Genomic DNA, 23,813 nt, shown 5'->3' with positions numbered 1-23,813 from the left:
AACGTTAATACTTGATTATTTTGCTTAATCTTAAAAGATTTTCAGAAGAGTTTTCTATAGTAGGAATAGAAAAGGGAGAGGAAAAACCTAGGATGGTGGCAGTGGACGCCTGGAACATCCTGGAGTCTGTGGCTCAGCGGGAGAGCCTCTGCTTGGCACACGGAAGGTCGCAGGTTCAGTCCCTGGAATCTCTGGTTAAAAGGACCATACGGGAGATGATGTGAAGGACCTCTGCTTGCAGCTGCTGGATGACCTTGGGCAAGCCATAGTTCTCTCAGAGCCGTTCTCTCAAGGACAGTTCTGGAAAGAGCTCTCTCAGCCCCACCGACCTCACAGGGGGTCTGTTGCGGGGAGGGGAAGGGAAAGGAGTCTGTAAGCCGCTCTGAAACGCCGAGTGAAGGGCGGGGTATAAATCCAATCTCCTCCTCCTCCTTTGTCGCCATCGTCTTCGTAGTCATCATCGTCTTCCTTTTCCTCCTGAGACCCTGGGGAGCCATTGCCAGTCTGAGTAGACCACACTGACCTCGATGGGCCAGTAGGTCTGATTCCGTATCAGGCAGCTTCGTGTATGTGGAGCAGAGGCTGTGGAGGGGAAGCATAAGGAGCAATGTAGGGAACTGAGGGTCCTGCTCCACCCCCACCTGCCATGACTTGGCTCCTGGTGCTTCTCTGTGGTCACAGAACACTCCTCCTGCTCAGAGGTCATTTCGGGGGGGATCGCGGGGGATCGCAGTTCCCCCGGGTGAGGTATGGGGGGCGGGGCACATGACGAAGCCCCGCCCCCTGCTTCCGGCTGCCCCGCTTCCGGCCCTCATTCAGCCAGGAGGAGGCAGGAGAAGAGGGAGCGAGGGAGGCCCTTCGCGGGGCTTCCTGCCACCCCCGCCGGCTTTGCAGGTCCACCGCTGGGCCCCTCATGGGGCTCGGCAGTGGAGCTGCAAGGCGGGCGGCAGCGGCGGCCGGGACCGTTGGGGGTGGGCTGTGTGGCCTTATGACACACTTCCGGTGATGTCAGGGGGTGTGACCTTATGACACTTCCGGTGATGTCAGGGGGTGTGGCATATGCTAATGAGTTATGCTAATGAGTTCCCCTAGCTCTTTTTCTACGAAATGACCCCTGCTCCTGCTTGATTTAGAAGAGCCCAAGCTGCCCCCAACTGCTGGCTCTCCTCAACAGTGACACCGGCCAGGCTTCTTTCTTTCCTTCTTTTTCTCAAACCAGCTCTGTAGCTTGAGAAGAGGCAAGGCCAGCGGGTCCTTTGGAGACCCTGCATTGCTGTAAATTTAATTACCAAAGTCTTTTGGTGGAGTTTAAAAATAACAGGCCCAATTAAGAAAAAAAAAAAGCATGAGCAAGCTATTTTTACTGACATCCAGGTACTGTAAACCTCGGGCAACAGCAAGCGGCTCTTTTCCAGTGTGGGGATCTGTGAGTCACTGAGACGTTGGTCTGAACGATTTGCCGTTGAACATGCCCCTTTTTATGAATGGCCGCCGTGGGGAATGCCTCAGGTTAAATGGCCTCTTCCCGAGAAGCCACAACAGACTTTGTTTAAATAGGTTTCCCTTATTGGCTGGCGAAGCTTGACTGGCAGCCACTAAAGCATCCCTGCGAACGTGTCTTTCTGTGCAGGCTAAGGGTCCCCCCCCCCCCCCCCCCCCCGAACAAAGTTAATGTGTCGCATTGCATTTTAAAAAATTATTAGCTTGAGAAATACTGAATCAGAAGCGAGATCTCTAACCCTCATATTTGGAATTATGAAACAGAATGCTATCAGACCAGCAACACTCACGATAAAGTGATCACTGAACTTCCAGTCATAACGACACCACACAGTAATAGCTTGAATTAATTTGCTTCCCTTCCGTAAATATAAAATTTGAAGCTATTAAGGCTGTGATCCTACTATTTCAAGGGGCTTATGCTCACCTATCACTGCATTGGGCTGAACTGTGGAACTTCTGGACCACAGCTCAGTTCTGAACATTGGCACAGGCATAAAATTTAAGGTTTTTGTCACCTGAGCACTTTTGTGTTGCAGTACCTTCAGAAATATTACAACAGACCACTCAGGGCAAAAAGTTTTAAACTTTCCATCTCAGTTTAAGTGCAAGAAGTCTGTTAATTACCTAGCCGTGGCAGTTGAAGTGATTAGTTTTTCAAATCAGTAATCTTTTTTTGAAAATGGAAACAACTTGACCAAAATCTGTCACAAATGTTGAGAGCATTAAAACAAAGTTTAATGCAAAGTCTCTGTGTTTTTTGGAGGTTAATAGAACAGATTTAGGGTCCAGAGTGGCACCTTTAAGACCGACAAAGTTTTATTCATGGTATGAGCTTTCATGTGCGTGCACACTTTTTCAAAGTGCACGCACATGAAAACTCATGCCTTGAATCAACCTTGGTTGGTCTTAAAGGTGCAACTGGGCACTAAATTTGTTCTGCTGCTTCAGACCAACACGGCAGACCAAATGGGTCTATCTTGGAGGTTAATAGTTACACTTTGAATGCAAGCTAAGGGGCTCTTTGTAAAGCTGGGTTTGGTGAGACCCCTGCACAAATGCGTCCCGTCCTTAAGCGAAAGGCAGTTTTCCCTGCATAGCTCAGCTGAAAGGATTTTTTTCATGCTTGGAATGTTCTGGCTGTTTTAATAAATGCCGTTTTTGTGTCTTTCTATTTTTTTTGCCTGTTCAATTTGCAAATTGGCCACAGCTTCATAAATCTTCCAAGGCCCATGAGTCAGGTTGGGAGGAGGGCTGGTAGGTTTTGGCTCCTGCCCGTCAAGGCCATGATGTCACAGAGGTCATTTTTAGAATGTCTGGCTTGTTGTTGTTGTTGTGATGGTCCAGACACTAGGCACCAGTGTTCCTTCTAAGCTGAGTTAGTGTGAGCCAGCTCACCGCTTTTTAGCCTCCGGCTCACACATTTTTGTCTTCGCTCAGGAAGGAGGGCTCCAGAGCAGACTGATTTATGCAGTAGCCGCATCGCTTGCTCACAACTTTAATGCCAGCGGCTCACAAAGTAGAAGTTTTGCTTACAAGACTCCACAGCTTAGAGGGATCCTTGCTAGGCACCCCGGCCTCCATTACAGTTTAATGGGCGGTGGGTCGGTGTTTGCCAGTGTGCCCGCTCCTCTGTGACCAGGGAGGTGCTTATGAAGCGCAACTCCTTGAGACGTTTTCCTCTGTACTCATTTCATACTCTCTCCTCACCCCATGTTCATCTTTACTGTCGTCTCCCTTTAAAGGAGCTTCATTAAAGCTTATGTAAGCCGTGTTGGTGGACCATTTTTGTCCGAGAAGTATGATAAAAGCTAATAAATTAATCCCCCCCCACTAGAGTTGCCAACTTGGTTGGGAAATTCCTGGAGATTTGGGGGTGGAGCCAGGAGAGGGTGTAATTTGGGGAGGGGAAGGAAACTCAGCAGGGGTGTGGTCAATGTTCCATCTAAGCTGTGGAGTCTTATGAGCAAAAACTCTACTTTGTAAGCTACTGGCATGAAAGTTGTGAGCGAGCAATTTGGCTACTGCATAAGTTAGTTTGCTCTGGAGCCATCCTTCCTGAGCTGAGACAAAAAATGTGTGAGCTGGAGGCTAAAAAACTGTGAGCTAGCTCACACTAGCTCAGCTTAGAGGGAACATTGGATGTGGTATCACCCTAGGACTTCCTTTCCTCCTAGACTGTGGTATACCATAGAGTCCACTGTCCAGGGCTGTCATTTCCTCCAAGGGAACTGATCTCTGTAGTTTGTAGATCAGTTGTAATTTCAGGAGATCTCCAGGCCCTTCCTGGAGATTGGCAGCCCTATTCCCCACACTAACAAACCTCTGTTCCTTCAGCTTATCCTGCTGTGTTTGTGGAAGAGGTCTTGCAACCCCCCCCCAAACGAAAAACAAACCACCACCCATGCCATTACCCAATCCCTCTAGACCCAGTTGAGTTGAAGGGCATTCTTTTGTTCCAAAGTGGTACACGTGTTGAGCTTTGAGGCTGTAAACCTACGAACTGGGTTGAGTCAGCAGAGCCCGTGGCAAGGGTGCTGAAGCAGTCCGTCCCATGAATCTTTGAAATGTGGCTAAGTAAGCTCGTTAGAGCCCAGGCTTGCCCAACCTTGTCCCATCTCGGAGGCTAAGGGGAGGGTCAGCCCTGGCTAGTATTTGGAGGGGGGACTGTCACGACCCAGAAGCAGGCGATGGCAAAACCACCTTTGTGTGTCTTTTGCCCCGACCCGGATAGCCCCAGCTAGCCTGTTCTGGTCAGATCTCAGAAGCTCAGCCGGGTCGGCCTTGGCTCATGTGACAGGGGTGGGAGACCTCCAAGGAAGTCCAGCGTGGTGATGCAGAGGGAGGCAATGGCCGACCGCCTCTGAACGTCTCTTGCCTTGAAGACCCGATGGGGTCGCCAGAGGTCAGCTGGCTTTCCACAGCGCTTTCCACCACTACATGGCTCTTTAAAAACAACGCACTGTTTCCAGCCTTGTGGACAGGAGCTCATACCTCGAATAAACCTTTTGTTGGTCTTAAAAGGTGCCGCTGGACTCTAAATCTGTCACACTGCTTTCAAGCGTGCGTAAGGGAAGGCATCCATTCAGCCTTTTGCATTCCCGAGGCAAGCACAAATAGGATTGTATTCATAAAAGCTAGAACAAAGAATCTGTTTCAAGCCAGATCCTGGAAGCCTCTCTGCCTTCCCCTCGCCGCTTTCACCCGGTGGAGTATTGCTTTAAATAGCCCTCCTGGTCTAAGCCTTGCCCAGAACGTTTCGGTGTGAGTTTTTCCATAGCTAATTTCCATCCATCTGGCAGAACCTCCTTTGATCATTTACCTTGAGGGAGGTGAAATGTCATTTTGGTTCCTCCTGTTTTGTATTCCCCCCCCCTTCCCTTCCTCTCCAAACTAGTAAAGCCATCTTGAGAAGGAAGAGGAGGAGAGTTTAAGGCAGGCTTGCCAAAAGTTCTCATCTTTTATTGGCTGCTGTCTAGGCGAGTGACAGATTCTTGGCCAAGAAAAGCTAGAAGCTAACGGTGATGGATATGAGTCACACACAGAGTTTCCATGTTAAAACTCACCTCTGGCAAGAACTTACTGGTGAAGACCTCCCCTTCCCTTTTCAAAACAAAGCCCAATATATGAGCGCTTGAAAAATCCAAAACCTGTAATTGTATTAATGGCTTGAGTAAGTGTTCAGGTATGCCACATATCATTGTCCTAATAAACCTGTGTTTTATTTTCTGCTTTTCTCCCTGTACGGAGACACAGACAATATAGCTAATCAAAAAATTGTTTGTGGTTGGCATTTCCCGAATAAACAGAGTGTTCTGAGATTTCAGTACTTCAGGGGATTGAAGTAATGGAAAAAGGCCTCTGAATACAGCCTTATCCAAACGTTTCATTCCCTTCTGACCTTTCTCAAATTCCTAAAAGTCATTTTGATGAAGCTGAACTGGCAGCCATCGAGGCAAGAACCTTCACATTTTGGAGTCTAGACAGACAACAATGATACTGGTTAATGCTGGTTGGCTCAATAGCAAGCTTTCTGGTTGACCTTACTGTGTGGCAGCGGAGTCTCCTTTTGATTGGGGTGTACTTGAGAAGAACAAACAAATCCTACACCTTCTGTAACTGCCCTTCATCTTGGTGATGGAAATGGGCTGGTTTGTTGGCTTGTCCATATGTTTGCAGATGGCTTGTTCAGATCTCAAGGGCAAGGGCCCCCAGAGCTATCCATCTGACTTTCCATGTACAGACCTGTGTGGTGTGATCTGGCAGCCAGTGTGGCAGAATGGATGAAGCACTAGAACTGGACCAGGGAGTCGTGGGGTTCAAGTCCCCAACCGTGCCATGAATCTCGCTTGTGACTTTTGGGGCAGTAAGTCTCTCTTACCCTCTTAGGACTGTTGTCCTAATACAAGAACTCATGAGCACTCAATGAAATTGCTGAGCAGTTGGGTTAGAGCGGATAAAAAGAAGTACTACTTCACCCAAAGAGTGATTAACACATGGAATTCACTGCCACAGGAGGTGGTGGCAGCTACAGGCATAGATGGCTTCAAGAGGGAATTAGATAAACATATGGAGCAGAGGTCCATCAGTGGCTATTAGCCACAAGGTATAGATAGGAACACTCAGTCTGGGGCAAGTGATGTTCTGTATTCTTGGTGCTGGGGGGGGGGCAACAGTGGGAGGGCTTCTAGTGTCCTGGCCCCCTGATGGACCTCCTGATGGCACCCGGTATTTTTGGCCACTGTGTGACAGAGTGTTGGACTGGATGGGCCACTGGCCTGATCCAACACTGGCTTCTCTTATGTTCTTATATGGAGCAGAGGTCCATCAGTGGCTATTAGCCACAAGGTATAGATAGGAACTCTCAGTCTGGGGCAAGTGATGCTCTGTATTCTTGGTGCTGCGGGGGGCAAGAGTGGGAGGGCTTCTACTGTCCTGGCCCCCTGATGGCCCTCCTGATGGCACCCGGTATTTTTGGCCGCTGTGTGAGAGAGTCTTGGACTGGATGGGCCATTGGCCTGATGGAACATTGGCTTCTCTGATGTTCTTATGTTGTGGGGATAAAGAGGAAGAGGCCAGCAACTTGTGCATGCTACCCTGAGCGCCTTGGAGAAAAGGTGATATTAAAAATGTCAGACATGTGTAGAAGTTTTCTGTATGGTTCTTAATCATGTCTAAGACACTTAGTAATCATATCTAAGACTCTGTCTTAGTAGGAAGACTCTTGGTTAGCGCAGAAAAGACAAGCTGCCTTGGAAGTCTTGTCGTAGTTTGAAGTGTGTTCCTGGCAGCATGTGGGTCATAGAAAGAAGCCTACGCATTTGAGTTGTGTCTTCTGGTCAGAGCCTTAGCACTTAGCAGACGTTGCGACAAAACATCCAGAAATAGGAATCGTGTCCAAAACTGTCTAGCAAGCAAGTCCGCACTCCTTGTGAGTTGAATCTAAGCAACACGCACACAAATCCGGCAGATGAAGTTGTTGCACAGTTGTGAAAGAGAGGATGTCACCCCCCCCGTGATGATATTAACACATAGACTTCATTGCCCATTGCATTGTTAACAGAATGTCCCATCCTGTCGATGGTATTCACTCACTCTGTGTAATCCACCTTGAGTCTCAGTGAGAAAGGCGGACTATAAACACGGTAAATAAGTACATTGAAATTGCCCACATTTTACACCGCTCTTTCCCCAGATGTTTCACTCTGAGCTTTTATTGAGGGCCCATCTCCTGATTACTTGGGAAGTGAAACCATCTTGCCCTCCTTTGTCCTCACTGTCTGCTCCCTGAGAAAGGGATGGGAATGCAGGGGCAGCTTGCCTTCAAGATCTCCTTTGTGATGGGTCAGGGAATGAATTGATCCATTTAGCAATGAGCTCACTAAACTGCACCACTCCTCCTTATCAGAGAACCCCTTAATTGACAATGAGATTAAACAACTAGGGCCTCCTGTCTTAATCTCAGAGAGGCAGTTTGGTGTGTGGTTAAGAGCGCGGACTCTAATTTGGGAGAACCAGCTTTGGTTCCCCACGCCTCCACATGCAGCTGTGACCTTGGGTCAGTTATACGTTCTTTCAGAGCTGTTCTCTCAAGGGTTGTTCTCAAGAGAGCTCTCTCAGCCCCACCTCCCTCACAGGCAGTGTTCCCTCTAAGCTGAGTTAGTGTGAGCTAGCTCAGAGTTTTTTAGCCTCCAGCTCACACATTTTTGTCCTGGCTCAGGAAGGATGGCTCCAGGGCAAACTAATTTATGCGGCAGCCAGATTGCTCGCTCACAACTTTAATGCCAGTAGCTCACAAAGGAGAATTTTTGCTCACAGGACTCCACAGCTTAGAGGGAACATTGCTCACAGGGTGTCTGTTGTGGGGAGGGTAAGGGTAAGGAGATTGTAAGCCGCTCTGAGACTCCTTCAGGTAGTGAAGGGCGGGGTATAAATCCAATCTCTTCTTGTGAGCCAGCCCCTTTCAGTGGACTCCATTACCTGTTCCTGCAGAGCTTACGCACGACCCTATCTCTTGCATGCTTCCTCTGTGTGCAGCGTCAGAGAGCATTATTCAAGAAGTCCCCTTTCACTCGAAAGCATTTCCCTCCCAAACCTGTTAATGAATACAGCACAGGCAGTATCAATGGCCACATTGAGCTGTTCATCAACTCCTGGGGCTTCCGTACCAGCTTGAGTCTTGGCACCTCTGCCTGTACGAGCGGAGCCGTCAGCGGAGCATCCCGCACGTCTCTCCAGTCCCGGAGAAGTTCTTTTTGCCAGAGATTTTGCTGAGCTGGACGAGGAAGCGCGTGGCCTAATTTAGTGTCACTTTGGGAAAGGGCAAAAGTTAACATGGGGAAAAAGCACGGGCTGGGTGAAACCAGATTCTCCGCAGTGCAGAGGACCCATAACCCCTTGTGCTAGTTAAATTAATTGCTAATGGCTTATATCAGGGCATTTTCCTCTCCTTTCATTTTTAAGTTGTTTTAAGTTAATTAAATGCCATCAGGCACACTTTAAAATGGCCCACAAAAATGAATTAGTTCTTTTTTTTTTTAAAGGACTTTGCCATTTTATATCAATTTTCATTTTTAAGATTTTCTATTCAAAGGAAACTAAAGAATGCGCAAAAGCCCGAGGTCTCCATAAATGGAAGCTTAATTTTATTGCATTTATCTCTATGGCTGCAATTAATTATTCAGAGTGTTCATTAAAAATCACAGTCTTGGTAAGTGACACTTCTTAAACAGGCATTCTGAGTTTATTGAAATTGAAGGATGTGGTGATAAAGAATTTGATGTCCAAAGAAATGGTAGCAAAGTATCTCAAAGGAGCTTCAAAATGTCATTTGAAACTCGCAAGTCGAATTGTAGAGTACCTTGAAAAGTTTTTGGGGTACGGTGAAGCAAAGCAGACAGGTCTTGCCTTGGGCGGAGTTCTTTCCACTCACTGGAATCGGGAAGTGTGGCCTGGACAACCAAAGGGGACGGCTGCTGTGTGAAAGTGAACGGGAATGGCCTGTTCTCACAAGAGCCTCCTGTGTGCCACGGAGCACGTGTGGATCACCGGACTGTGTAGATGGAACGTGCCTTTACCTAGAATTGATGAGAGAAAAGCAAGCTTAGAAAAACTTGCTGAGGGAAGCAACTGGAAATTTTGGGGAGCACCGGGGGAAAAAAATCCCAGTGAAATATTTTCTCTTTTTGAAAGAATAAAATGCTTTTACTCGCTCAAGATGTGCAGTATGGACATTGCTTTTTGTAAACTACTACAGCATTAGAAAATGATAATGTCCGTGTACACTGAAAGCTTTCAAGGATATGTAAATGTGACTGACTTTTGCCCACAATTGATGTGCTGCTGTGTATATGATGATCATCTGCTGTTGAAGAGTTCAGTGTTTTCAGGGTTATAATGTTTATCTCTATAGTGCCAAATGTATTGCTAGTCCTGAATGAGGTGGTTTCAGTCCATGTAATTTCTTCTGATTACTGCAAACTTTGGGTGTTCTGTTTTCAGCTTTTATTTTGCCCTACCTCTCAGGCAGCAAAAACTATCTGCTAAGGTAACATACAGTGCAACCCTGTGCTTCTCTCACAGATTCTAGTATTGATCATGTTTGCAGCTTTGCTTGGGACATTTTAAGGTGTGGTAAGCCGTGGTGGCTTAAGTGGTTAAGACGCTGAACTGCAGGCTGTGGAAGGTCAGTAGTTCAGCAGTTCGAGACCCGGATGCCGCATGATGGAGTGAGCTCCCGTCTCTGGTTCTAGCTCCTGCCAGCCTAGCAGTTTGAAAGCGAGAAATTGCAAGTAGATAAATAGGTACCACTTCGGTGGGAAGGTAACAGCGTTCCGTGCGCCTTGGTGTTTAGTCATGCCGGCCCCATGACCACGGAAACGTCTTCGGACAGCACTGGCTCTTCGGCTTTGAAACGGAGATGAGCACCGCAACCCTAGAGTCGGATTCGACTGGCTTTCGAGCAAGGAAAAGCCGCCCAGAGCCTGTTCATAGGGTGGGCGGGGTATAAATGTAAATATAAATAAAATAAAATTATAGCGCAGTCCTAAGCAGAGTTACACCCCTGTAAGTGAAATCAACAGCTGCCCGTACATGTCCCTTCTCTGTTGTGGCCCCTACCTTGTGGAGTGGTCTACCTGATGGGGTCAGGAAATCTCCCACCTTCCTGGCTTCCTGCAAGCTATGCATAACTGAATTATCCAAGAGGGCTTATTTGCGTAGGAAATCGGGATGTACTTAAGGTTGAAAACTTCCAGGTGATGGATGAAGATCTCCTGGGGTTACAACTGATTTCCAGGTAACAGAAGTCAGTTCAGCTGGAGAAAACAGCTGCTTTGGGAGGTGGACTCCATGGCATTATACCCCATTGAAGTCCTTGCCCTCCCCAGACTCTGCCCTCCAAATCTCCAGAGAGCCAGTTTGGTGTAGTGGTTGAGCGTGGACGCTAATCTGAGAAAACCGGGTTTGATTCCCCGCTCCTCCACATGCAGCTGCTGGTGTGACCTTGGGTTAGTCACAAGTTCTCTCAGAGCTGTTCTCTCAAGGGCAGTCCTCGAGAGAGCTCTCTCAGCCCCAGCTCACAGGGTGCCTGTTGTGGGGAGGGGAAGGGAAAGGGGATTGTAAGCCGCTCTGAGACTCCTTGGGTAGTGAAGGGCAGGGTATAAATCCAATCTCTTCTTCTTCAGATATTTCCCAACCCAGAGCTGACAACCGTAGCTGTGGCCTAGGTTAGAGGATTGGGGGCTATAGACTGTACCACTGTATATAGTTCATATTGTCTGTTGCTCTAAAGAGGCTCCTAGGGTGTAATTTATGGTTTTGTTTAACGCTGTGCTTCACCTCTGTTTGGTTTTCCAGATCCCTACAAGTCAAATGCCTGCTGCGTTGTCTTTTGGATGGCCCAGTAATCTGCCTTGAGTCCCAGTGAGAAAGGCGAACTATAAATAACATAAATAACTCATCAGGGTATATCTGTGTTTAGGATGGCATTGTGGGGCATTTATACCTTAAAATTTAGTAAACATGCCAATTAGTATAATTTCATACACTAGGGCTGCCAAGTGGGGGCGGGGGGGGGGTAAACCCCCGCTTTGGAGGCCCGATTTCCGCCGCCACGGAATTGGGCCCCGGGGGGAACTCCACCCCCCGAAGCGCAGCGTGGCTGCGTCACCAGAGGTGACGCAACCACGTCGATCACATTGGGGGCGTGGCCCCGATCGTCGGAGGGAAAACTCTATGGTTTTCCCTCCGATGATCGGGGCCACGCCCTCAACGTGAGCGACGTCACGTGTCACTTCCGGTGATGTGCTGGCGGTGCGCGTGCGCACGACGAGGAACGGCTCCTGGAGCGCGGCGAGGCTCCCCCGCCGGTAAGTAAAAACCACTTGGCAATCCTATCATACATGAACATCTTATGTTCTTAAATCACTAAGAGGAGTTTGGTGTTAAGAGGAAACCATGTATTATCAGTTTCCCCTAACATTTCTGGGTTTTTCTCCCCAGGGGAGTGGAAGGAGTACCAGGAAAACTCCTATTCCCCCCCCCCCCCTTTTGGATTTCTAACCATCTCTTACATCTCTTTTCCTGTGGTGTTTCTTCTGGTTAGCTCCACAAATTGATGTCCCTAGTTGAATGGGGGCGGGGGATCTGTTGCACACATAACTCCCCACATAGGAACTTGAGCCATTCTTGGATTTTAAGAGTTTGCAGGCTTTCTCTTTCCCCGTGTATTTTGCATTGATAAAATATTGAATAATTGTGCCAGAGGTCAGAGGCCATTACATAATTCCACTGAACCAGTCCTCCCCTTGAAAGAATTACGAGTTCTAGGAATAGTACAGAGATCAAAATATGATGAATTACAAGCTTTAACATTTGGTACACAGTAAATATCCTTGAAACCAGGGGAAAGGGAGGGAGAAACTAAACACATCCAAGCTTCACAAGAGTTGCTGTGCTTTTTATGGAAGTACTCATTAAAATACCAAGTGGTATTTTAACGATTGACTGCAGAGCATTTTCTCCCTTTCATACTTTATAATTTTCTCTCTCTCTGTATTGTGTCTTTACAGTGTCGTCCCTCAGACCACCGTAATACTTAACAACGATCGCCAGAATTCCATTGTAGCCAAGATGGTGGGGCAAGAAGAACCATTGAACAGAGCAGCAGATTCACTGGAGAATATCCTTAGCAAGTTAGTTACGGCCTCTGTGTAAATTTCTCCAACCCTAACCTCTTTAATGCTGCACTGTTTCCAGCAGGAAAGCAGTTCTTAATTCTGTATATAAAAAGAAACCAAAGATCTAAGCAACTGCAAATATTTTTAATAATGAAAGAAAGGGACAGAATAACTTCTAGGACCTGAAAGCTTTATACAACTTGGGCACATGGAAGAAGGAAAGCAGCACTGGGAAATGGGAGGCGGGGCTATTTATGCATGTCTTTGGTGAGAGTAAAAGTGAGGCACTGCTTTGGGGATGGGCAAGAACTTGAAAAATGCGGTTCGTGTTGGTTCATGGTTCGTGGCTGAACTACATAACCTAACTGAACTGGGAGGTTGGTTTGTGAACTGAGCTGGTTCACGGTTCATGGCCCTACAAACCCAGTTGAAAGGGACCACAGTCCCTTTTAAAGGACTGCACAAGAAAGCCCAAAAAACAGCTGAGCGGTGGGGAGGCGCCCCCCGCTTCTCAGCTATTTTTGTACCTTTTGCAGGGAACAGAAAGCAGGGGTTTAAGGGACTTGGAGTCCCTTAAAACCTCTACATTCTCCTCTATCCACAAGTTTGTGGAAGTTCATGATGGTAGACACATCATGAACTTTGGTTCGCGGACCACGGACAGGGCAAAATTCATGACGAATTTTTTATTGGGGTTTAAGGGACTTGGAGTCCCTTAAACCCTCTACATTCTGCTCTATCCACAAACAGCCACAAACTACTTTAAAAGTTTGCGGAAGTTCGTGATGGTAGACATATCATGAACTTTGGTTCGCGGACCACAAGCAGGGCAAAATTCATGACGAATTTTTTATTCGCGGTTCAATTCGTGCCCATCCCTACACTGCTTCCTATCTCTAAAGAGCTTGTGACTAGACCTAAAATATGTTTTCTGGGTGAGTAGCTGGGCCTGTGTCAGAGCAACAGAAAGGGGCAAGCTCCAGTTTATTGCCCATCTCCAAACACACACACACACACACTCTGCCCTCAACAAGCTTTGGAAGGAAAGGGAACAGTTTTGAGTATGATGGCTGTGCAAAGGCGCCTGATTCTTTGGGCAGACACTTGCAAGTTGTCTCTGTAAAGTCATCTTGATTCCTTTCTTTGGTGTTGGCTTACTTAACATTGGTCTTGGACTGGTACGTGAAAGTGGAGCTGCAGAGAAAACGGCCCAGTCTCTGTGGAGAACTGAGGCAGGCATGTGTGCTCGATATTTCCAAATGCACCACTTCTCAACTGTATCCAGGACTACAGGTCTTCATATACATAGTTATTGTTGAAGCCCCACCAGTAGTATATCGGCATCATCTTAACTAGGTTTTGCTGTAACACTAACACTTAAGCAGTCAGCCAGATACAAGTCCAGTGGCACCTTAGAGGATTTGGGGGTATAAGCTTTCAAGAGTCAAACTCCTTTGAGCTCCCCGGGGGGCTTTGACTCTCAGAAACGTATACCTCAAATTCTTGTTGGTCTCTATGGTGCTACTGGACTCATATCTCGATGTTCTAGACCAACATGGCTACCCTCTGATTTAGCAATGCTTAGTGTTGTATAGCCTGCATAAGCCAACTGGTGAAGAGTAAGGCAGTGGTCCATGGTGGAAAGACCTTTGCTGAATCCTGCTTGATGGGGATGGATAATGTGGTTCTCGGAGACCCAGTCCTCCAGCTTAAACAACAGGTATTTGCTATATACTTTTGCTGCTATATCAAGCAGACTTATTGGTGTGTAAATCTGTGGGTCTGTTTTGTCCCTGTTCTTATGAATGGGGACAATAATACTTAGCTTCCAACCAGAGGAAATTAAACCTGTGCCATTAATTTGTGTGAAAACTGCAGCTAGCACAGATGACCACCATGTGGGAAAAGCGTTATAAAAATCTGATGGGATCAAGTCTTCCCCTGGAGATTTTCCAGAAGCCAATGAGTTAATTATACCTTTGATCTCTTTCGCTGAAACTGGGGCCCATTCAGGGAGGTCTGAGGTACCTAAGATGGAACTCTGTGGCTGGGATATAACTACAGGGAAAGAAGGTGCGCATGACCCAAAAACCCTACTGAAGTCCTGTACCTAACTTTTAGGAGGGATATGTGATGCTATCTGTCGGGAGGAGCTGTTTATACCACTGGATACACTGGATACAATCTGGTTGATCACAAGCTAAACATGAGCCTGCAGTGCGATGTGACTGCGAAGAAAGCTAATGCAGTCTTAGGATGCATTAACAGAAGCATTGTGTCCAGATCACGGGAGGTGGTCGTTCCGCTCTATTCTGCTATGGTCAGGCCTCACCTGGAGTCCAGTTTTGGGCACCACATTTTAGGGAGGATGTTGACAAGCTCGAGCGTGTCCAGAAGAGGGCAATCAGGATGGTGAGAGGGTTGGAATCCAAGTCTTATGAGGAAAGGCTGAAAGAGTTGGGTATGTTTAGCCTGGGAAAGAGAAGGCTTAGAGGAGACATGATTGCAGTCTTCAAGTATCTGAAGGGCTGTCCTGTAGAAGATGGAGCAGATCTATTATCTCTTGCTCCGGATTGCAAGACTAGATCTAATAGGTGGAAATTACAAGGGAGTCGTTACTGGCTAAATATCAGGAGAAACTTCCTAACTGTAAGAGTGGTTGAGCAGTGGAACAGACTGCCTTAGGAGGTGGTGGATGTTCCTTCGCTGGATGTTTTCAAGCGGAGGCTCTTTCGGGTATGTTGTAGGGCTGTCTTTCGGCTATGCTCCTGCAGAGTGGAGGGGGTTGGACTAGATGAGCTGCAAGGTCCCTTCCAACTCAAACATTCTATGATTCTGTGATTCCCAGAAGTGTGCTTCATATTTCCTTGAGACAGCCAGTTCGAACTCATTCCATAATGATTTGGCGTAGTCCCTTTTCTTTAATTTGATTACATTTTTATAATAAGACCTAAGTTTCAAGAGATGAGGCCTCAGATAGTCGTAATTGTTCCTCCTTACCAGTCTCATTAGTCATCAGTGTCGTATAGCACGACACTGAAATTGTTAAGCCTGCATCACTGTGCTCTCCCCACATTGCGTAAATTCCTATTTCCCTTCCCAGTGCTGTTCCTGGACGTAGACAGAACACCATCGTTGTGAAGGTCCCAGGGCACGAAGACAGCCACAACGAGGATGGGGAAAGCGGCTCTGAAGCCAGCGACTCGGTCTCCAACAGTGGCCAGTTGGGAAACCAGAGTATCGGGAACAACGTTACTCTCATTACACTGAACTCCGAAGGTATGTGGGATACGAGTTAAGGTCTTGGGACAACTTGGCTTGGGTGCTGGAACTTGGCTTGGGTGCTGGAAATGCAGTAGGTCTGAAAGCACAGCAGTACGGTGCGCACTCCTCTGTGACGACTTTGTTCAACGAGCCCTGGAGTTAATGGGACAGCCCCGAAGTGGACTCTGTGGCTGTTTTGGAAACAGTCCTCTGCAGGGGTCATTCCGTAGAAAAAGAGGTGCAGGAGCACATTAGCACATTTGCATATGCCACACTGACATCACTGGAAGTGTGTCAGAAGGCAACACCCACAGCTCAGGCTCCACTGGGCTGTTTTGGATTGCTAGCTGTTTGGGGGGGGGACGTGCAGATCTGTCCTCACAGAGGAGGGAGAGCTTGTACCTGAATAAAACTTGGTCTTAAAGGTGCCAGGGGCGTGTGTTGGGCGGGGGGGGCGGGGGGGGGGGGCTCTGCAACTTACCTGGCTGCTTCTTGCTCTGACTGAGGGCTGCTGGGAGCAGGGGGTGGGGCTTGTTGCATGTGCCCGCCCCCTGGGCTCTTTACGGCCGGAGCTCCGCTCCTGTGCGCTTCTGCAGGAAATGACCCCTGGTCCTCTGGGGAAGGTATTGCTTTGTTTCGTGCCAAAGAACAACGAGCCGCAAGCCTGATGGTGGTCTGCAAGTGGTGGTGGGGAGTGACTGCTCCCCCTGGCTTAATGTCTCTAGAACACAGTGTATTATAATTTTTAACGCAGCAGATGGTATGCGAAATAGCACATTAAGCAGTATCAGTGCGCAAATAAGTGGGCCAGCTTTCTTTCATTAGCTTTTCTTATAGGTGCAAACAGAACAAAACATTCCTGGGACATATCCAAAACAGAGTAATTTTTTTCAAGGGACCCCGGTGGTCTAATAGATCAAAAGCACTTGATTTAATTTTTTTAAAAAATATGTAAGGCTTTCAGAACTGCTTCTTAACCCTGCAGTTGCGCCTCAGAGCCGAAATGCGGCTCTGTGGAAGCAGCTAGGGTGCAACAGAACGCACCAGCATGCTGCCTTCTGCAAGTCATTTTGCCCTTCTGCTAATGTGGAACTGTTCTGAAAGTAAACAGTTGCTTTGGCAGCTCCAAACATTTTTAATAAAAAAACAACAACAGGAAATTCCCATCAAAAACGTATTGTTTACAAGATAGCCTTGTCAGCGGTGTCTCGGTTTCCAAAGGCTGCTCCATTCTGCTCCTCAAGTCTCAGAAAAGGAGCGTTACTGGAATGCAGCCCTTTTCAGTATGCCTCCAGCAACCATATTCAGTGCAAAATGAAAGCGTTAAGACAGCTGTCAGTCCAGTCTCACGTGTGGCACAGGATGTGCTGGGCACTCAGAGAGAGGGCCCGAGGGCCCAGTGCTCCCTGTCAACCTGAGCCTGGGCAGGCAGACTGCAGGCTAGGGCGACGCCGGTGCAGCATGTATCGCTGTCCCCCCGCGGCAGGGATCCTGTGACGACGCACGGATCCCCCGCCGCGGCTTGGCAGCCCTACTGCAGGCGGATGCTTCCAGGCCAGAATGGCCTTCTAGGCAAAAATAAAGATAGAAAAACCTCTCCACAGAGAGAACTAGATGTCTGGGAAAAGAAAATGTGCTGGAGCCACAAAACAAGCCAGTCAAGGGACCAAAAACTGGACATTTCAAGCTTTCAGAGGAAACAAGGTAGGCAGTTACAGGGCAAAATGAGTCAAGTCATCAGGGTTAAAAAAAAAAACAACAGCACCCAACCTCACAGCTAGCCAGTTGCATAGACAGAAAAGATTTCCCTTTTTTTCTGCCTCTAGCTGGTAACCTCGTGCTGATTGGCCTGACCGACAAAGTGGTGAGCCACCTCTTCAGGGCTGGCGGCAGCATACACTGAGCCAGGGGCTGTGGTGGCTCCTGGCAGGGCCCACTGCTGCTGACCCCCTACTCACACGTCATAAGGACAGAAGAGAAGCCAATGGTTCGATCAGGCCAATGGCCCATCCAGTCCAACACTCTGTCACACAAAGGCCAGAAATACCAGGTGCCCTCAGGAGGTCCAGCGGTGGGGCCAGGACACTAGAAGCCCTTCCACTGTAGCCCCCCCAACCTCAAGAATACAGAGCATCCCTTGCCCCAGACCGAGAGTTCCTATCTACACCTTGTGGCTAAGAGCCACTGATGGACCTCTGATCCAGATGTTTATCCAATTCCCTCTTATAAGAACATAAGATAAGCCAATGTTGGATCAGGCCAGTGTCCCATCCAGTCCAACACTCTGTCACATAGTGGCCAAAAATACCAGGTGCCATCAGGAGGTCCAGCAGTGGGGCCAGGACACTAGAAGCCCTCCCACTGTTGCCCCCCCCCCAAGCACCAAGAATACAGAGCATCCCTTGCCCCAGAGTCCCTATCTATACCTTGTGGCTAAGAGCCACCGATGGACCTCTGTTCCATATGGTTATCCAATTCCCTCTTGAAGCCGTCCATGCTTGTAGCCGCCACCACCTCCTGTGGCAGTGAATTCCATGTGTTAATCACTCTTTGGGTGAAGAAGAAGCCTCGCAGAGCAGAGAACGGGGCCAGCAGCTCTTCAAATTACACCCAGGCAATAAAATTACAGTCAAACAATCACCCTTTCTCAAGCAACAACTTAAAACTCACCAACACGCTCCCAAACACAGTCCTCCTACACTGTACCCTCAGCTACATCACCTCAGCTGAAAGCAAATAAAAACCACTCACCCTTCTAGCAGCTCTGTCTCCTGCTGCTTCTTAGAGCTCAGCTGGGGGTCTCCTCATCTGACGCCTGATCTCTCACCTTTCCACTGCCTGCTCGTGAGTGCTTGTCATCTGTGCTTCCAGCTGCAAAAGCTGCCTAGCGGTGCTGTAAAAGGGCATGTGGATGGTGCACCCGACATCTGTGTTCTGAGCAGCCACTGCTAGCTGCACCCACCATCCAGCATCACCGGGGAAAGGGCGTGCAGGCAGTGTGGGCAGCTATTACTGCAGATGGTAGGGGAGCTTGAGGTGGGCAGGAGAATAATGCACAAGCAGGTGGGGGCACATGGGTGAGTGGAGAAGAAGAGGGGCCTAAGAGTGGGCACTCTCAGTCAGCCCCCCCCCCCCAAACTTGGAACTGGCCCAGCGCCCGTGAGCCATGCACCTGTGTTACTTTGCCATGGCAGCATGGGCCTTGAACTCGTGCCCTTCCAGGATGAAACACAATAGCTGTCAATGGAAAGCAGCACATTTGCGGAGCTAACCCCTGATCTGGCAGAGTCGTTAAACCTCCAAGCTCTAAGTGGTATAAAATTTGGCTGTATTGTTGCTTCTATGGATTAATCTGTCGGTCGATGTTCCAACTCTCCCACGTTGACATTTGTCCGGTTCGTTATTTGGTTGGAGGTGGTTCCTGGGCTCTGTCCTCAGAGTACAGGACTGCATCTTCCTGGCTAACGTGTTTGTCTTCAGGGAAGGTTTTTGAATTGTGGCCTTTTCCCTCTCTGTAGGAGGGGTGTGGCTGGCGAGATACAGTTCATTCGGAGTGCTCCCTCCAATTCACTGGAGCTAAAATGTGACTGCAGAATTGATGTCACTTCTGTGTTGAGATAATGCCCTTTGCAACCCCCCCAAAAAAAATGTGAGTGGTTTCTCTCTTCCCCCCCTCGGCTGTGAACTGAGAGAGTTGCCATAATGTGGTCCAGCAGTCAAAGTAGCAGATGACAGTTCGCGCCTCCTGCCCTTCCCCCAGATATATAGCAGGAAAGGCAATAATTTTGCCTAAGTTGTTTGTTTAAGGGAAGTCATTTCTATTGGATTAAAAAAAGAGGTTGCCGCTGTCTGACCTTTTCAACATGAGTCTTTGGCACAGATTTTCACACAGACAGATGTTGACTTTTTAGCAGGATTATTGTATTTATAAATGCTGACCCAACAGCTTTTGGGAGACCCATCAATTAAAGTCTCCGCTGAAATTTATGTACAGTTTTGAGAACCCAGATTAGTAACAGCAGTTTCCCCTTTGGCCACCATCCCCGCCCTGCCCTTCTTTGTTAGAAGACGAGCAGCAACTTTGCTGGACCCCAAAGACCGCTCATCCAAGAAAGCCACAGGGCTCCAGATAGCAGATGATAAATTCACACTCCAAGCTCACACGACAAAGCTTTGAGGAAGTCCAGTACTAGTCCAGCTACGCAGGAGGAGAACTGAAACTGAATGAGTCTTCCTGAAGGCCACACATAATGAGGCCATATTTTGGAAAGGTCTTTGAACAAAAGGCCCGTGATTGGTCTGTGGTTTAGTGCTAGAGCCTCTGTGTTGCCTGCAGAAGGTCCCAGGTTCACTCCCCAGCATCTCCAGTTAAAGGACCATGTTGGAGGTGATGTGAAAGACTTCTGCCTGAGAACCTGGGTAGTTGCTGCCAGTATGACCAGGCAACTGTCTTTGATGGACCAAGGGTCTGATTCAGTATAAGACATCTTCATGTGCGTTCAGCTGCAGCACAGAGAAGTATGTAAACTTACGCAACTGATGTGCCTTTTCAACGTTTTTTAAAAAACTTAAAGGTAGTTTCAAATGTAGAATGGGGTTCAGGCAGAAGAGATGTGTTAGGCTCAGAGGACTGTAGAAAATTATAAAGTGGTCACAAAATATTTGTCGCTTGGTAGATGTGCAGAAAAGTTGAAACCAACCGAAGAACATAGGGGTGACGATAACGCTGCCCTGTCCCTTGCCGTTGCGTTGCTGTAAAGTAGGATCCAAGCCATTCTGTTTGCAGATTTCCTGTCGTCGGGGAGCTGAAACAAATCAGGCCGGTTGCTGTCTCTGAATGGCTCGTGCTCACCTCAGGGAGCCATTTGTTTTGGGGCACAACAGCTTGCAAATTGTAGCTGTCAGCAGCTCATTACTAAGAGGCGGAGCAAGCCTTAATGGATCGGCTGGAAATATATGAAAAAACATAATTTTGTTATCAATATGAACCGGCGGTTTAATTTTTTAAAATATTATTTTATGCTCTAGGGGGAGCTCTATGTCAAGTGAACTTCAAGTTAAACTATATACATATATTTGTATATTTGTGTGTGCGCTTCGTGTGGTATGCTATTTTACAGACAGATATTTTCATTTTCTTCATCTCCTTGGAACCCGTAAAACAGTGTCCTTTTATATATGTTTGTAGCCCAGCTTGGGGCGGTGCAACGCCCTAGTTCTGGGGATAGGATTAGTTTACGAATGGCTTGGCCAAATTGCCTTATGCTTCGTGTTAAGTTTCTACTTGCAATAGCCTTTATGTTAAAGGACCGGATGGGCAGGATGGGTTCTTAGAAATAGATAATTACTACTACCTCCACTTCAGTCTCAAATAAACATCTGGGCAATTAAAAATGATGTGCATTGCTTAACTGTTCAGGCTTTGGCAAATCACCCTGGTGAATCTCCAAATTCAGAGGCAGCGCCTAGACTGCCTCTGTTGCTGTGTGTCCTGGATACATGGTGGGAATTGTTACTCTTGGCATTAGGGGCACAGAGAATTCTTGAAGAGATACAGGTCCAAGAAAGGACTTAAACTTAGTTGCTTCTGCCTCAAGTGCTGTGAAATTTCCAGGGATGCCGTTCACCGGAAAGAACTCCCATTTTCACAGTGATTAAAGAATAATTGTCTGTTTAAATGTGTCATCCGCTTTCTTCATGCCCCTTCTGGGTAAAACTATGTGTAAAATAATAAAATAACATTAAAATCTTGTGTAAAAAGACTGGTACAAGTGTTCATAAAACATCTCCTTGGCTTAACAGCCATTCCCAGAAGCCTCCAAATGAAAGAAAAATTAATCAAGGATCTTGCAGCTTTCTGAAAACTGCATAAGTTTGGTCTAGTCTTTGCTTGGCAGAGGTTCTACACTTGTTGGATAGCCTTTCAACATACCCTGTTACAGGAAGTAAATGGCATTTATACTCGTTGGTCTTAAGAGCAAGCGTAATGGGGCATAGGGCAAGGTGACAGAACTGTGTGCAGTTCTGGTCACCACACCTTAAAAAGGATATTATAGCTTTGGAAAAAGTGCAGAAAAGGGCAACTCGAATGATAAAAGGGTTGGAACACTTTCCCTATGAGGAAAGGTTAAAGCGCTTAGGGCTCTTTAGCTTGGAGAAATGACGACTGAGGGGTGACATGATCGAGGTTTATAAGATGATGCATGGGAAAGAGCAGGTAGAGAAAGAGGTACTTTTCTCCCTTTCTCACAATACAAGAACTCGTGGGCACTCCATGAAACTGCAGAGCGGTCGGGTTAGAACGGATAAAAGGAAGTACTTCTTCACCCAAAGAGTGATTAACACATGGAATTCACTGCCACAGGAAGTGGTGGCGGCTACAAGCATAGATAGCTTCAAAAGGGAATTAGATAAGCATATGGAACAGAGGTCCATCAGTGGCTATTAGCCACAAGGTATAGATAGGGGCTCTGGGGCAAGTGATGCTCTGTCTTCTTGGTGCTTGGGGGGGGGGTCAACAGTGGGAGGGCTTCTAATGTCCTGGCCCCACTGGTGGACCTCCTGATGGCACCTGGTATTTCTGGCCACTGTGTGACACAGAGTGTTGGACTGGACGGGCCTTTGGCCTGATCCAACATTGGCATCTCTTATGTTCTTATGTGACACCTCAGGTATGTTTGGTTCAAGTTATTTAGGACCAAACCACTAGATTAGACTTCATAGCCCTGTTCCCCTATGGAGGTGCTTCACGGAGCCTTCCCATGATGCAAGAGATGGGGGATGGTCTTTCCTCTGGAGGAAAGGACGCTTGTTATTCCCCAGAGGATCCAATCCAGTGTCTCGAAGACCAAACAAAGCAAATACCTGTGCTTGGATTTTCTGTGGTGGAAGAACAGTGAAGAATCACCCATGTCCTTTGCAGTATTTCCTAGTTAGGTAATGGTTAGAACGTTTTCCAAATTAACCATTAAGTGTTCTTTCAAAGCCATGCTCATCTCTCTAAAGAATGGTTTCTGGAAACTTGGTGAGTTACTCAACTGTTTCCATGTGCGCAGGGTTCCCATCTGGCTCGGCTGTCTTTTGGAAACTACTCATTTTTTGATTATATGGACATTCTTATTTTAATATAAATGTTTGCTTTAAAAAAATTCTCGTGACTTATAGTATAACCCATCAAACATTCAAACAAAGCATTTTGCAGTGCCAGCATCGATCAGTGTGGATGGAGGCTGGACCTCTCAGACGTTTTGGTAGATGAAAACAGAGTAAACATGTGATTGAACTCAAATTTTGTTCCACTATTTTTTTCAGGCAGGGATCATTTTTCTTTACTCTAGAGGAACCTCAGGTTAGTACAGAATAGGGGACTGTTTTTCTTCTTTTCTAATATAATAACTTCTGGTGACAACATAGATTTTTTTGGAGGGGAGGGGTTGCATGGAAGATGATAGATGCAGAACTGGTTGAAGGTGTCTTCTCTGGATGCTCCATTTAGTCAGAATTTCAGTGTCTAAGGGTGCTCAAAGTAGTTTATTCTGTAAGGATGTTATGTAAGCATACAGATGAATTAATCCTAGATGTAAATTGTACTTGAAAGTGTTTATTTATCAGACAAGTCAGGGGCTGGAAAGTGTAAGCAAATAAGTCAAGAGCAACAGAAAATTTATGCTGCAACTTAATACCACCTGTCAGCATTAAATGGCAAGCTCCTCTGAGGTCCCATTTTGCCCTCCAGTTGCCTGCCCGTATGCAAAAGTTGGGAATTTGCACACATTAGAAGCACCAAGGGCCGGGGCTGCTTCTCTGTCTGGGCGTTCTCGCCGTCTCCAGCTTCTCCCATAACAGGCATACACCGAGTGGGTGGGTGGGTGGGTGGGAACAGGTATGGTTGTGGGTTTATCGCTGTTTTTCACAATAACAGAGCCCCAGGTTGAAATACCTGATCACAGCCTGGACGTCTGCTTATCCCTCATCTCCAACCTCTGTCTCAGTCAGGGCTCTGGTCCTCCTCCAGGGCCTGGGTTTCTGCTAGGGTTGCTAGGTCTGGCTGACAAGGAGGCTCCGGGAGATGGGAGGGAAGAGGTGCACCGTTCCTACATCCCATCTAGGTGACATACGCACACCGGGGGTGTCAGGTGCGACGTGCCTACGTCACCCAGAAGTGATGTACGCACATTGGTGATGTTTGGGGGGGACACTCTGGCTTTTGGGCAAAACTCTATGGTTTGACGCTAATTCTACCATAGAGTTTTGCCCAAAACCCAGAGTGTCTCCCCCCCGACGTCGCCAACGCGCCTATATCACTTCCGGGTAAGGTAGGCATGCTGGGGGTTTTTTTTGGGGGGGGGGGGTTTCCCCCCTGGGAGGGAG

The 23,813-nt window shown here is 47.5% G+C and overlaps 1 protein-coding gene across 3 annotated transcripts in view; it reads left to right on the top strand.

The window, feature by feature from the left end:
- BANP (BTG3 associated nuclear protein) overlaps positions 1-23,813 on the top strand; it is a 229,860-nt gene that overhangs the window by 20,651 nt on the left and 185,396 nt on the right. For all 3 annotated transcript variants that reach the window (XM_015424217.1, XM_015424215.1, XM_015424214.1), the window contains exons 4-5: positions 12,072-12,194; positions 15,283-15,458. In XM_015424217.1, the coding sequence (XP_015279703.1) occupies positions 12,072-12,194; positions 15,283-15,458 (299 nt within the window). The remainder of the gene's footprint in view (positions 1-12,071; positions 12,195-15,282; positions 15,459-23,813) is intronic.

Source organism: Gekko japonicus, unplaced genomic scaffold (assembly GCF_001447785.1).
Source record: "Gekko japonicus isolate JY-2015 unplaced genomic scaffold, Gekko_japonicus_V1.1 scaffold1476, whole genome shotgun sequence".
Classification (NCBI taxonomy): Eukaryota; Metazoa; Chordata; class Lepidosauria; order Squamata; family Gekkonidae; genus Gekko; species Gekko japonicus.
This window is presented reverse-complemented; position numbering and strand designations above follow the sequence as displayed.